Source organism: Drosophila obscura, unplaced genomic scaffold (genome assembly GCF_018151105.1).
Source record: "Drosophila obscura isolate BZ-5 IFL unplaced genomic scaffold, ASM1815110v1 contig_58, whole genome shotgun sequence".
NCBI lineage: Eukaryota > Metazoa > Arthropoda > Insecta > Diptera > Drosophilidae > Drosophila > Drosophila obscura.
The window spans coordinates 1,972,762-1,988,332 of record NW_024542848.1 but is presented as its reverse complement, the minus strand read 5'-3'; the positions used below and the strand labels follow the sequence as shown (position 1 = coordinate 1,988,332).

General features: G+C 43.7%; 1 protein-coding gene across 1 annotated transcript in view; it reads left to right on the top strand.

Moving 5' to 3' along the window:
• Positions 1-15,571, top strand: part of LOC111080671 — a 116,997-nt gene that overhangs the window by 97,740 nt on the left and 3,686 nt on the right. Inside the window, 2 exon segments of the mRNA XM_041595407.1 lie at positions 8,946-9,045; positions 9,101-9,305. Of these exon segments, the coding sequence (XP_041451341.1) occupies positions 8,946-9,045; positions 9,101-9,305 (305 nt within the window).

Genomic DNA, 15,571 nt, shown 5'->3' with positions numbered 1-15,571 from the left:
TCACAGTATAAAAACGACTTTGGGCTGAAGCCATATGTCTGGGATTTGTCCGTGAGAGAAAATTCCCTCGTAAATCTGTTTGAGCCTTTGTCCGGCGTGAATCAGTTGGGCTGGGATGATGTCATCTGTTCTAGCAGACTTGTATTGCTTAAAGCTTTTAATTGCCCAGGATATGTTCTTCTGACTTAGCAGGCTTAGAATGGATCTTGAGGCAACAGAAGGAGGTTCGCTGTTTACAACGCAGCCTGGGAAGTGTGTGTTGAGGAGAAGGTTTAGCGATTCAGTGGGGTCGACTTCGATAGTACTGTGCACAAGCGTGAAGCTTCAGAGCTACTTTCTATTTCACTGCAGAACTTACGCCATGAGGCGCGTTTGGCTTTACTAAGTTCCTTGTTATAGGTTGATAAACTGACCTTGTACTCGGACCAGTTCTGCTCAATATTTAGAGCTTTTGCTCTGTTGACGAGTCCCCGGGAGGCTTTCCGGAGTTCCTCCAGTTTCGGAGTCCACCATTCAGGTTTCTTCGGGCCCCTAGTATTACTAGTGGGACAGGATTTTTCGAGCGCCGCATTGCAGGCGTCTGTAAATGTTTTCACCAGATCGGTCGTATTTTTCCGGAGATATCTTACCCGGGGGGGGTTGACTCAGGGAGAATATGGCCAAGGTGTTCTGAGTAACGAGTCCAGTTTGTCCGCCTGAGGTTCCGCAATTGGACTGGACTCGGTATGGAGAATGAGAAAACAGTTTGCACGTACCTGTGGTCCGATTAGTGTTCTTCAAGGATCCTCCAGGATACTCTGTTATTCTGTATCGCGTGAGAGGCAAGTGTGAGGTCCAACCTCCTCGCGATTTTTAATAATAAAGGTGGGATCGTTCTCCCGGTTTAATATGATCATCTGAGCCGTCAGTATATAGCTGAAAAGGGACTCACCCCGTTCATTGGTGTCGGTGCTTCCCCACTGACTGGGGTGTGCGTTGGCGTCGCATCCCACAATTAGGCTGATGTCCTTGGCCTCGCAGTATGCGATGAGAGCCCTTAGGGGCGCGTTTGGAGGGGGGTCAGGTTGGTCGTGACCCATATATGTGGAACCCATCCTCAGTGAGTTCTCCTGGCCGTCGAGGCTCACCGCTGTGTGATCTTCATCGCTGAGATTTGGAAGCAAAAATAAGTGTAACTTTCTTATTGCAAGAATGCAAGTACGGATTTTACCTGTGGTGTCAGCTACGTATAGCTTATATTCTTGAGTCCTTAGACCGGAAAACCTGTTTCCGAGGATCCAGGGCTCCTGAATGAGGACTATATCGGCTCCACCCTTGGCTAGGTGGAGCAATAGGGCAGCGCATGCTGCCTTACAATGGTGGAGGTTTATCTGCAGGAGTGACAGGGACATTCCTGAGACTCGCCTCCACCAATGTGTCGTCGGCATCGCTCTCGCTTGCATCCGACTCCGCGGTTTGGCTTTCCGCTTCCGGGACCTCTGGCAGCTCAAGATCTGGCTGGATCTCTGCTTGCCTGCCCTTAGAGTCGGATTTGTAGAGGGCTATGGTCACCTTCCGGTAGCCATAGTCCACTACTCCGTCCCAACTTTTTCAGGAGCTCGAGAGACTTCTCATTGAGGACGAGGATTATCTGGCGCCTCTGTCCAGTAACCTTATCCACCTTGGCCACCTTCCAATCGGCTGTAGGAAGGTGTGGGTTGCAGACCTGCATAACCTTCAAGATCTCCGGCTCTGCAGGCTTCACCGAGACCCACGCTCTGGCTCTTGGTCTGCTGGGGATGTCTTCCCATTTTACGGCCTCCAGTTTGGCCCCTGGGTATACCTTCTTGAGAGCGGCCACCGCCTTCATGTAGAGGGCCGCCGAGCGAGCATCTTGGCAGGCGATGGCTTTCACCGTGCCTTGATGCCATCCAGCGTCCTCACATTTAGGCGGTGGCCCTCAATTCTCCGCGAGCTCCTCCAGAAATCTGTCCTGGAGCTCCCCATCGACCAGATGCCATTTGTTCCGAGGGACATTACCATCCTTGGCGCCCCTGTCCAGGACGCCATTTAAGGTCTTGCCCCTTGGCCCCTTTGGCTACCAGAAAATTTGGGATTATTGAGCCTCTTCTTCTTCCTCTTCACCGACGACCTGAAGTCAGGGTCGTCTTTTGACAGGATAAAGGCAGAGCGCCTCCTGTCTTGGTAGGACGGCTTCTTATCCTGCGCTGCACTTCCGCCGCCTGCCGAGGTTGACGGGAGTTCGCCGGACTCAAGGTGCTGCGATATCTCTCTGCTTGGCAGCCACCCCGATGCCTGGTTTGCCCGCGGTGCCCCCCGGCTTGGATGGGCTCGATTGGCTTATCGGAGCCCTCCTCGCAGCTTTTTTTGCCTGAAGACGGTGGACCGACTTAGTCTCCTTCCCCGTCTTCTTGGGACCTGATTACACTAGTCAACACGAGAATTGGGCTGTGGCCCAAAATGAATTTTTCTTATAGATTTCGGGGCTTACAAATATTTAACGAATTATGGTTTTTTTTTATGGTGTGGTTTTTTTTTAAGAATTTTTTAAAATCTGGTATTTTTTTAATGTTTTTTTTTTCAGAGGTAGTGCTTCTATTTTTTACATAACTTAAGTGTCTTATATCTGGTTGTATAGAACTTTGCAGCAAAGCTTAACAAAAATAATTTCAATGCTATTATGCCCTTCCACGTGAAAGATTTGGGAAGCCATGTCCGAACGAACAGCAATCAGAACACCGCCACCACGAGATGGACGAACATACCTATGTATATTAAATTTGTCAATGAGAATCTCGGAGTCCTAAATCGAGGAGTTGAGCCAGGTTTCAGAAAAAGCGATTACATCAGTCTCGAAAGATGCACTGTCAGTATAGAGCTTGTTAAGCTTACTGCCCAAGCCACGAGCATTCTGATAGGTTATCTTAAGGGAAAGAGGAGAAATTAGTTTTTTGAGGCCGAGGGTAAAGCTGCCGGAGATAGAGTTGGACGGACAGAAGTTAAAGCAGTCGGATATGGAGTTGGAAGGACACCCACTCGTCGTTCAGGGCTAGAGGGACGATTGGTAAACACATCACAGATAGTATGTTCAGGCCAGAAAGAGGGATCGAGCACACTACTGACATGTTTGTCAGGAACAAGAATTTTGAAGGAAGATATGTTGCGTTTAACTTTTAAGTTTAATTTAGTGACAACAAAACCTGAGGAATCTTCAATGTAAAGCTTAGAAAAGATAAAGTCCCTGACCAGGACATCCGTTGCCGATGCCATAGTCGAGAAACGAAAATAGATTTTAGTGGGGCGACAGCAGTTAGGATAGAAGGAGGGATGGTAGAAGGTATAACTATTAGGTAGAACCGGCGGAGCAGATTCAACCCGAAGGCCAGAATAGGCAGATAATGGGCCATATTCTGGGTTGACGATGGATGCCAAGGCAGACGGAGCTTCCACATCCATGCTGGCGGCAGCGTCAGCGGGTTCCAGTGAAGGCACCGAAGCTCCAGCGACAGGATCTTCATTGACTTCTCGCCTGACATCGCAGTCAGACAGTGGCACTGGAGAGGCGGCTGTTGAGGAGGTGGATGCAGAAGCCACAGTCGGTGCCCCATTACATCCAAGTTCGACAGCACCAAAGTCTATTAAAGACGGTGACCGAATTGGGGATAGAGGAGATCCAGGAACTGCAAGGAAAACCCCATTATTACCAGTGGGCAGACTGTTGTTACCTTTCCTTCTCTTAGGCGACTCAGTCAACATTTTAAGATTTTTGAAGTGAGACTCCATAGAAAAAAACTTTTCCTGTAATAGTCGGAATCCACAGTTGATGGCCGCGAATTCATTAGTAGTTTGTTTTATAAAAACTCGCATGTCGCTTTCAACCGATTTGGCCGAGGTCAGCGCATACCGTATGTGACATGTTGTCACACAGTCAGCAGTAGGTGAAAATTTGCTTTACGGCTACCGAGCGGCACTTTTTGGCGCAGCAAGTACTCATTATAAGAGTGTAGACCGAAAGAAAAAGAAAAAAGGAGATGGGGAAAAGGTAACAATCAAGTCGGTGTATATGCTAAAGCTGTCTCTCACGCTTGTAACACTCAGATAAGCGCACAAACAATAACAAAGATCACAAAAACAACAACAAGCGTTCGACGGTGGCCGCTGAAACGCAGTTAGCTTTATCAAAGCGATCAAAGCTTAAACACAGAGAGACGAGATAAACACAGAGATTTAGGCGGGCACGGAGAGGCGACGAACCGAGAGCGTCAGTGCAAGTATGTAGGAAGAACGGTAAGAACGGAGATAAAAGTAGAAAGCGGCTCAGAGTTCATAGAGAAAATGTCAACAACAACACAGCTATGAATAGGAATGCACGGAAGAAATGAGAAGGACAAATTGACTTTAAATAAGTACACAAAAATACGCTAACTAAACGAGCACAGGTAGTGGACAGATTGCACAGTCGGTTTACAACACAGGGTACACTAATAAAACACAATTAGTTTCAATTAATCGTAGAAAAGACAACTTTTTAGGAGGAGCGAAGTAAAACACGACCATCAGCCACGATAAATATCGATAAACAATATCGAATCCGCTCAACTTCTTATTTTACTCTGAATCAACAACTGGTGAAAAAGCTGTGGTTTTTTTTAAGGGAATTTACAAGTATAATTAAAAAAACATTATTATGGAAAAAAAATTTTATAGACCTCAATTATAAAGAATTTTTCTGTAAAAAGTTTTTGTCGGTCGATCGATTATGGTTATTTTTTAAGAGAATTTCTAAGTTTTTCATTTTGACAATTATGTATGGGAAAAACTGAAATTTTTGAATTCCTCTAAGAAAACCATACCCGACCGAATAATATTATTCGAGATCTATCGACTTTTCATACCCGTACTCAAAAAGAATTAAGGGGAATATTAGATTTGTGGTAAAAGTGGATGTGTGTAACGCAGAGAAGGAAACGTTTCCGACCCCATGTCTGTCCGTCTGTCTGTCTGTCCGTCTTGTTGAGCGCCTAGATCTCAGAGACTATAAGAGATAGTCTGGTTTCCAGACTCATGTGACTGCTACAAGTGTATTTCAAAATTTCGCCCCGGCCCCTTCCGCCACCACAAAAGACGAAAATCTGTGGTAGGCACAATTTTAAATTTATCGTAGAGAATGACCATATCTACCAGATTGCCAAATCTGAATCAGAATGAAGAAATTATTTTTCAAATTTTAAAAAATCATAAGCTTAAAAATGTATATACTGACTGAGTACGGGTATAAGTAGAATCGCGTCCCCAGAAGCGTCTCACACGTTCCTTCTCGTTTTGTTCTTGTTTGTTTTTGAGCATCGTTTCGAAAATTCAAAATTTTTTAAACTTTTTGCTCTTTTGGCATTTGGTATACAAAAAAAACGAAACTTTAGTTTTTACGCGAACATTTTTTATAACTTACGGACTATCAACGGTTTTTGTATAGAGTACAGACTCTTGATTTACATATATACTAAAATTTTGACTAACGTGGCCAAAACCGAATTTTTTGACCTCGATGCGCAAGGTTCAAACGTTAAACGATTTCAAAATTTTCAAAAATTACCTCTGCTTTAGAGTTTCTTAACATAACTTTCTTATACCGGGCCGACTTAAGATTCAAAAATGTTGGTTGTTTAGCCCACTCTAATGTAAAGGGGTTCAATTCCGAGTATGGTTTTGAGTGCTCTTATTAGGGTTGACCTCAGCGCTCCCGTGATGCAGAGCAGTGCCTGTCGCTGAGTTCTCTCCATACGCTTGTTATATGTTTTCTTTTCGGTAGCCTGCCACCAAACTAAGACTCCATACAGCAGAGTCGGTCGCAGCACCGAGATGTAGATCCAGTGCATTAGATCAGGTGACAGCCTGATTTTGCCAATTTTTTGGAGATTCATGTCGATACCTTGTATCTCCTACTAAAGAGGATGATGTACGTCTGTTCCTCGTTGATGCTGAGTCTTACTTTTTCTACTCACTCACATGGACATACTCCCGTAATAATTATGCTTATGCCGTCCTCATAAGCTGTTTTTTTTTGGGGCTCTCCTCCCGAATCACTTAATAAAGTCGTCGACCACCAGATTTCACAGGAGGGGCGACAGGACCCCACCTTGAGGTATGCCTTTACCATAGAAGCGGTGTCCCACTCTGTTTGCACCAGTCTACAACTTGGAAGGTTCTATTTACAGAGGTTGATTGCTCGGTGCGTGTTGGTCACTTCTAGGCGATACATTACGTTTTTGATTGCTCTGGATATGTCTACAAACACTACTTTTTGATGTGAAGGGCTCTCTCAATGGTGGCTACTAGCGAATGAAGTGCCGTCTCCACCGATTTCTCTTTGGTATAGGCATCCTGGGAAGTGAGCTTCCATTAGTACTTAAGCTGACTTTACTCTTATGCAAGTTGAGCTGCAGTACTCAGCGTCATGTGTGGCTATTACAGTGAGGTCACCGTCCGCATCCTCTTCCGAGTCTTCCAGCACAAGACCCTGAGTGGCCTCCTCGATGGTATCCAGATCAAGGTCCTTCTCCACGTCGCCTGCCTGCAGGGTGTGCGCGTCCTTGTCCTCGGCGTGGCGCTTCTTGAGGGGCAGGTTAACGCTACCCTGGGGTAGAGCAGATCCTCCGCCTCCTTTCTGATCTGGAGTGTTGTACATTGGCCCCCACGTTGCGATGGAAGAGAGTATGGACGCCTATGGTATGGACGGGATAAGCTCCCTGTCCACCTCCTGCAGATTGTCCCCCTCCCAGCACCAGCGAACGTGAGCATGGGGGCTGTTGGGTCCTCCTCCATTCTTGCCTTAGCCTTCATCCAGTCTTTAGAACGCTTCGGCCCTTCCCTACGCAGGGAGCTCGAACCTGGTTCAGGCGATCGGAGATGGCTGTCTTCCTCTATCTTGCAAACCGAGAGCACGCTCTCCAGGTCCGAGTCTCGACTCCGGCACCTATACGGCTCAGCTTGGAGTGAGTCAGTTTCTTGGCAGTAGAATTGTAACTGATATGTCTTGCTCCCGCCATATCCGAGGTGTGACCGCTGGCGACACGCAGAGAGGATTGCTCCTCTCCGTGCCAGTCGGTGTTAGCAGTCAGGCCTTCCACCGACGTTTGGTCTGACATCCCAGTCCGTGTATGACCCTTCTCGCGATCCATGTGGCCCGAAGGCACATACCGTATGATATTTCTCGGGGGAGCCAACCTACAAAGCGATTTAGAGAGACGGGCCGACATAAAGGCCAGAAGCAGGTGAAGGAGCACCACCTACCAAATTTCGAAAAGCATGTGTGCAATGGAAAACTCAGTCAGTACTTACTGCACCTACCATGAAGGGAATGCAGAATGTTAGTGCGAATACTCACAAGTCACTGTCTGGCTGCAGCACATGCAGTTGAATTGGGCACAGTGGCTACTGCAGGAAATGCGATGGAGCCGGGGCTATCGAAACCCTGGAGTATCTCATCTGCAACTGCCCAGCTCTTGTTAGCGGGGCTTTTCTGGCTAAGGATTCTCTTTCTTCGTTTCCGCGTTAAAGTTGGGGTGCACTACAAAGGCCCACTCAACCTTTATCAGCCAGAGAGCTGATGGGCTGCCAACCGGGCTCTCATCCTGGAGATGGATTATAAGCCCAGCACTCCTCTTTTCGCATATGCTTACGTTTCGGGTTTACTATACCAGAAAGTTGGGATGTTGCAGTGATGCTTAGTCACTTGCCCAATGGCTTGTGAGCCCATTCACCACCGATTTCGGACCCGGGATGGGACCTATCTGGATCCACGGTGCCTATCAGCGCCTTTCAATGGTTCGAATTGCATTATATTGTCATTTTTTTTAGTACCAGATTAATTTGTATTATTTTTTTTTTGTACGGCTCTCATTCTATTCCCACGAACTGCAGATAACACTACTCGACAAAATCGAACATTTTTTTCGTCAAGAAACCAAACCGGCTCTTTCTGATAGATTTGGGGCTTTAAGTTCTTTTTAAAGAACTGCTTTTTTTTTTTTTCTATTGCAAAACTATTTTTTTTTAATATTTGAAAACTGTTATTGTTTGCTTATGCTTTTTTCAGAGGTAGCGTTTCGTTTTTTCACATAACTTAAGTATATTACATATGGTTGTAAAGAACTTTGCCCCATTCTGAAAAGCAAATAGATGGTTCCATGGTAACGTACCTATTACAGGCTGATGTAAGCTCAGTCTGGGTCCAGAGTCCTTCTACAATAAATTTGTAGTTTTCTGTTGACTCTAAGGAAAGGGCCGGCTTGCGTGGGATCGAGGGAGGGGGACAGAGCGTAACACATCTGTGTGGGGGTCGGATTGGAGGACGAGTCAGCTTAATTGGTCAGGTAGATAGAGAGGAGTTGAGTTGAGAGTTGGGATCTTTATCCCATTGTTTTCAAGGGCACAGATAATATCTCCGGGTCGAGCTCTCGCGTAAGTGTCGTTAGTTTTCCTAGCTCATATGCTCGAAACCTTGCGGCCGTCCATCGGTAGCTAATGAATACGTGTGTGGGATTGGTGGTCGCTTTGTGAAGTATCGCGCGGTGGTGAGTGAAAGTGTGCAGCAGTTCTTATCAATTAATAGTGTATTTATGTATGAAATTCGGTTATTCTTAGTTGGTATACTTATGGCTTACTAAACATGCAACTATCCTAGGAAAAGATAAGACTAAAGTCTTATCTATATGTCTAGTGCTGGTCCCGCACTGCTGAGAAATGTAACGCCTATTTTACATGGTCGTTGCACCATTTGAGAAACGTTAAATATAGCCATCAATATGTTAAAATGGCAATACTGCCCGAAGCTAATAGTTTAAGTTACTTATTTTTGCTGTACTTTATGTAAAAAATAAGTGAATTCTGTATTTAATTTAAGCTTCTTCCTTTTTTTAAACCAATTTTTTTTTAAATGTAATCAGTACAAGAGAACCAAGGTCTTCAAACTCGTCTTGCTCAAAATAATGCCAAGGAAGAAATGATGTCCATGCATGAGGAGTTCTCTCTTTTAGACGACGTAAGGTAGGTACTTAATAATAAGAGAAAAATATAATTATGATGTATTGAGATGTTTCAGACAGGGGCAAATGTGCAGTCGCTGCTTGGGTGCTATAGATGGACGTACAACAAACATCGACGAACAATCTTCCGTCGATCAGATTGAAGAAATTTATGAAGACGACGAACATAATATGACTGATTTGGAAAATCAATGTGAAATAGAGCTTGTTACCAACGAAATATCTCAATTTTCCAACTTTCCACCTGGATGTTCTTATAAGGTAAAATTATTTTATACATACAACGTGGTGTATTTTTGTTTTCCTTTAATATCGCTGTTCCGGCCGAAATTTCCCTGATATTAATAAAAGACCCCCATAAGCGATTGGAATGTAAAAGTGTAGGGTATTATACCCTTTTTACATTGCGCCGCATCATTGGATTTTTCCGTTAAATGGAACATGCGACAATGATGCCCATAAGGGCCCTGTGGATAGAAGAAGAAAATGATGCGGCCGCATCATACAAAAAATACAAATACATCATTGGCAAGTGTTGCTGTATTCTGTCTAGTATTTTTACAAAAAGCATAGTATCCAGCACCGCGGAATCTAAAAATTCCTTTCGAACTCCATATAAAAAAAACTGTGGCAGGAATTGTTCGTTTACGTTTTCCTGGAGTGTGTATCCAGCAACACGAGCGGAATCCACAGATTTATATCGATAGTTGCCTATCGGGCCCGTGTGTGGACTGCGAGAACAGCTGATGCACAGCTCAGGAATATATACTTTACAATTCTTCCTGGAGTGAATGGTGCAAGATGTAGGCAAAAAACTGTGCGCAAAACCAAAAAGAAAGATGCAAATTATTCTTTTTTGTTTTGCAACAATATATGCCGCCACCAACACAATCACTTCAATGTCAAAGTACATTTTTTTTCCTTTTTTAATTTCAGTTGAATTTCACTATTGGCTCTGTTTACAAAACACAGCTGATTCATCAACCTTGTTTAGCTATGTTCCACACCCTCACGGAATAACTAGCAAATTCCTGGTGCTGGAGAAAGCCTAAATACTGAAATTATTCGGGCTATCGACGGGTATCGATGGGATATCGATAGTGTAATGTCCTATCTCCTATCTCTAAGTCTGTCCAGGGTCCTGAATTACAAGTTATTTATAATTCACGAGGACTTTATCGGGAAAACCAGGAACTTTGCTAGCAACTGAAATAGAAATCACAACACTTTTTGGTTCTTTTAATTTTAATGGGTTTCTTTATTCTTCCGTATTATTATTCTACCCGGTTATGTTATGTTTCATTGTTTGACGACGCGTATGGTGGTTTGACTGCCGCCTACGATGGCTGGTGGACTGCTTCCAAAGATGGCTGGTGGACTGCCTTTTCTTCATGCAAGAAAGTGCCTTTTATAGATCGGCCGGCCTTCGATTTTCCCATGAATGTCTTACAGATATCTTATTTCTACTCCAGAATGTGGGAAGGGTTCTTACATAAATATATATTGCCGAATTATAGTCTGCGCGTGCAGACGGGCTGATCGGTAACAGAAGGTTACCTAATCATTAGCCCTACAGTCAGTGTCCAATATTCCCGGTAAGGAAGTCGGAGACTGCTCGCGCATGTGGGGGGTCTGCCCGGTAATCGAGGGTTACCTAAGCAATCGCCTGCCAACAAGTGTCCAATGTCCCAGGTAAGGTGATCGGTGTGCACCGGTACCGTGGGAAAGGAATTTCGTTGGCACTTCGGGAATATATATTGATAGGAATATTTATTTATTTAATATTATTATGGGTACTTATTGCGTAAGCCCCTTGTGCTGGTCTCCTGTCTTTTGGCGTGTGCTGAGCTTGCATTTTTGCTGGGTGTTGATCGCTTCACCTGGGAGTAGCGTTGGCTGCGTCATCTGCTTGTGACGAACCATGGGATCCATGGTTCGTTACAATAGCAAACAGCTGTTTTTGTCGCATCAAACAATAACAACAAAGCTGAAAAATTATGCGAAAAAAGATGCGGCTGTGGTCTAAACGCCTCGCATAAGAGGGATGTTATATGTATATGTTTCCGGACTAGGTCAAAGGACCAAATGGTCAGTTGCATAAAAAAGCTTGGAGTTTTATAAATTAAACAAACAACTTTTTCATGTACGACCTCGTTTGATATCGATTAACGATAAATAGATCACCGCATAGATCATGTCCTCTTCCCTTGTGAGGCACTATGTCAGCAATTGTCCCATTCGGATGCCCTTATGAAGTTTGCGATCCTTCTGGGACTCATTATGGAGATGTCTGAAATGTCATTTATGAAAGGTGACCCCAAGTATTGAAGTCTCCTTCTACTGAGAGCCGGACAGGAGCAGAACAGATGTTCCACCGTTTCCTCCCCTCGTCTTCATCTCTGCAACTACGACAGAAGTCGTTCTAGGCGGCACCCAGGCTGTTTGCATGGGTCCATCTATTGTCTATTAGTAGCTTAAAGAGCTTTTACATTATGAGCTTACAGGTGGCCATTGGCATACGAATATCCTCCTTATCTTGGAGAAGGGGGATTGTTGTACCTGTTCTAGCCATCTCATCTGCTTTACAGTTGCCTTTAATGTCCTGGTGTTATTGCCCCTCCCTCACAACGTAAGAGTCCGTTTTTGTAGGGACGATATTATTTCCATTGAAGATGTATGCGTGACCGATGTTCTGTGACACACATTGGTCGGAGTCTCTCAGACGAATTGCTACCATTTCAGCCTGCTCCCTACCTGCAAGGTCAAGGCTCTGAAGGCATAAGATAGCATTAAGCGCATCATTTGGTGTGGTAATGGTTATTTTTGATAGGGCAGGCCACCACACTGCGACTCCGTAAAGCAGTATTGGTCTAACTATTGCTAGGTATATCCAGTGGACTTTGCTTGGGTCCCTGCCCCATTTCCTTCTGTACTCTATCTTTGATGTTCAGATTCCAGCTAAGCTTCTTGACAATTACCAACCCTAAGTAACTGGCACTGTCGCTGAAGGAGAGCCTGCATCCGTTTAGTATTGGCGGGTTGAGAGACGGGATTTTGTATTTGGTTGTAAACAACACAAGTTCCGTTTTAGAGGGATTAACTTCCAGTCCACGCGACTTTGTCCATTCTGACAGTCGCGCGAGCTTTGCGGTCATTAGATCGCAGAGTGTTTGAGGGAATTTTCCCGAGAAGACAATGGCAACGTCGTCCGCGTATGCTACCACCTTGCAGCCCTCCCCTTCCAGGTCACACAGAATCTTGTTGACTGCTATGTTCCATAGAAGGGGAGACAGGACACCACCTTGCGCGGTGCCTCTGTTGGCATACCTTGACTGAGTGGACGATCCCATTGATGATGTCACCGTACTGCATGTGAGCAATTGATCTATGAGCATTACCAAGTGACGATCCACTCGCAGGTCAGTCAGGGCCTCCGTGATGGCCCTTGGTATGACGTTTTTAAAAGCTCCCTCGATGTCGAGGAAAGCTATTAAGGAGTATTCTTTTACGTTTATGGATTTCTCTACCGCCGAGATTACTTCATGGATTGCCGTTTCCGTGGATTTACCTTTTCGGTAGGCATGTTGTGCCTGACAGCCACTGAGGGTTTATGGTTGTTCTCAGCTGTAGCCCGACTAGTCTCTCTCAAAGGTTTTGAAAAGAAGGGACGATAGACTTACTGATCTGAAGTCTTTTGGGGTTGTGTGTGAGGCTTTCCCTTCCTTGGGAATAAAGACTATTTTAACCTTGCGCGAAATGATTGAGCAAGATCGTCTTGTCACATACTGTGAGATTGAGGTATCCTTAGGCATTAGTATGTAATCAATTTAACCATGATCACCTCGTGGTAAAAAAAAGGTGTGTTAGCGTAAGAACACATAATATTTAAAAATTTTAAGTTTTTCAAAACTACGATCGTGGTGCTTAAAATGTGTGTTTAACATCTATACAGGGACGAATCATGAATCATGTTTTAAAACAAAAAATCGCTGATTAAGGCCTGTTTTATAGATACTTTTTCTGAGTGCCAAATGGGTTGTGGAAATAGGTTCAAATGTTTCAGAAAAGAGTATATATTCCTGGAGAATGTTGTTCAAAATAAATTTTCAGACGCCTAAGTTGTGTTTTTCATAGTTAGGCCAGAAGCTTAAAAAGCCGCCTACCTAAGAGTACCGTGAAAAAATATTATATTATTCACATTATCGAAAAAATTAAGAACTTTTTCATACTCTGAATATTTGTTTTCAGTTAATAACAAATACCAAATTACGTGCAGAAGTTTTGAAAGCTCTCAGAAGATTTTAGCTTTACTTTTTATACCCGTACTCAAAAAGAGTCAAGGGGTATATTAGATTTGTGGTAAAAGTGGATGTGTGTAACGCAGAGAAGAAAACGTTTCCGACTCCATAAAGTATATATATTCTTGATCAGCATCAATAGCCGAGTCGATATAGCCATGTCCGTCTGTCCGTCTTGATGAGCGCCTAGATCTCAGAGACTATAGGAGCTAGTGCAACCAAATTTGGTTCCCAGACTCATGTGATATCACACTGCTACAAGTGTTTTTCAAAATTTCGCCCCGCCCCCTTCCGTCCTCCCAAAGGACGAAAATCTGTGGCAGCCACACCTTTGAAGATACGATATAGCTAAAAACGCAGTATCGTTTAGAATGACCATATCTACCAGATTGCCGAATCAAATCGGATCATTATTATAGCCAGAATAAAGAAATTAATTTTCGGTTACCTCCTCGAGCAAAAGACTACGCTACTGATTCTCCTTCTCGCTCGCACACACTCTGCCCGACCTTTTGCGGAGATTTTATATGTGGAATCAACATTGTGGATGTAGATAACAGATGTAGAAAAAAAACTTTAAATTTTTTCATAATCATAAGCTTACAAATTTATATACTGAGTGAGTACGGGTATAAAAGTAGTGTCGCGTCCATATATGCGACTCACACGTTCCTTCTCGTTTTTATATTCCACCAGTAAACAGACTTCCAGGCCCACCGGATATTGTCTGGACGTTGATATTGCAATGACCATCAAGTGGCCCATGCGACACGAAGCCGGAGCCTGTTACGCGCGAAACCCAGGCAGAAGTATAACCCCTACTCCAGCCCTACCGACCGAGCGGCGCAGCCGCATGACGCTCCACGCGTGTGACCGAACCGATTGCGAACATGCAGGAAAGATAGGGGTTAGACTAATATTCGAGGAAAATTAGAGCTAAATACAACTAAAAGAGCTAAACATGCAAAGATAGCTAAGAAATAGTACTAAATACGGGAAGGGTATGTTATAATTTGTGGATATTATATGGTAGAGGGATTTATAGTACGAGCATACAAATTCTATATACAAAGTGGAAGGAACAAAGGAATATAGTTTCTACTGGATCTAATAGGAATCGTGAAGTTTATGCAGGTCAACAAGTTAGGGCTATCTACGTCACCCTTGATCAGGTTGTGTATAAAAATCACACCAAGCATTTTTCTACGACTAACTAAGGTTGGAAGGTTTATTAAAATGAATATAAGATGCCAGTCTCACACCTGCATCCCAGTTAAGGCCACGCAGCGCAAATATTAAAAAGTTTTTCTGGACTGATTCTATACGGTCCTGGTGTACTTTGTACTGGGGGCACCATACACAAGAGCCATACTCTAAAATCGGACGAACAAGCGAGATATAGAGAGTCTTCGTTATATAGGGGCCGTAAAATTCCTTTGACCACCTCTTTATAAACCCAAGCACGCCCAATGCCCTATTTACCATGGTAGAAATCTGTTCAGAAAACTTTAACTTGGGGTCTAGATTAACACCAAGATCATCAACCAAGGTAATACTCTCAAGATAACCACCGCATAGGGTGTAAGGAGTTAAAAAGGGGCTGTAGCGATGAAATTTCATTAGTTTGCATTTCGAGGCATTTAGGTGTAACATATTTGCACATCCGGATTGCAAGCGAGAGTGAAATGAAATGTCGTTATACTGGACACAGAGATTAACATCTTGATAACTCGAGAGTTTTGTTAATACTGAAGGCAGGTCATTAACAGAGTGCCTAATTGGCTGCCCTGTGGTAACCTTAGCAGGTGAAGAGAAAAGGTTTTTGAAGAGGACTCTTTGAGCCCTAGAACAAAGGTAGCTAGAAATCTATCTTCAAAGATTGGTCGGAAACCCTAAAAGGTCAAGTTTTTGTGCTAGAAGGGAGTGAATTACAGAGTCGAATGCTTTATTGAAATCAGTGTATATAACATCCGCAGCTGTAATTTACCTTGGAAGCATTTAATGATAAAAGATGTAAACTATAATAAATTTGTGGTTTTTGATCGTCGCCTTATATATGCGTGCTGAGATGGAGGTATACATAAGTGATTTGCAGAGATGTTGCAAATCAAAAAATGTGTCAAGTACATTATAAAAAATGTTTGTGCCTTTCATAACGTCAGTGCACAAGTACAGAGCGGACCAATCAAAACCACTAATGAGGTTATTAATTTTCGTAAACTTGGCTTT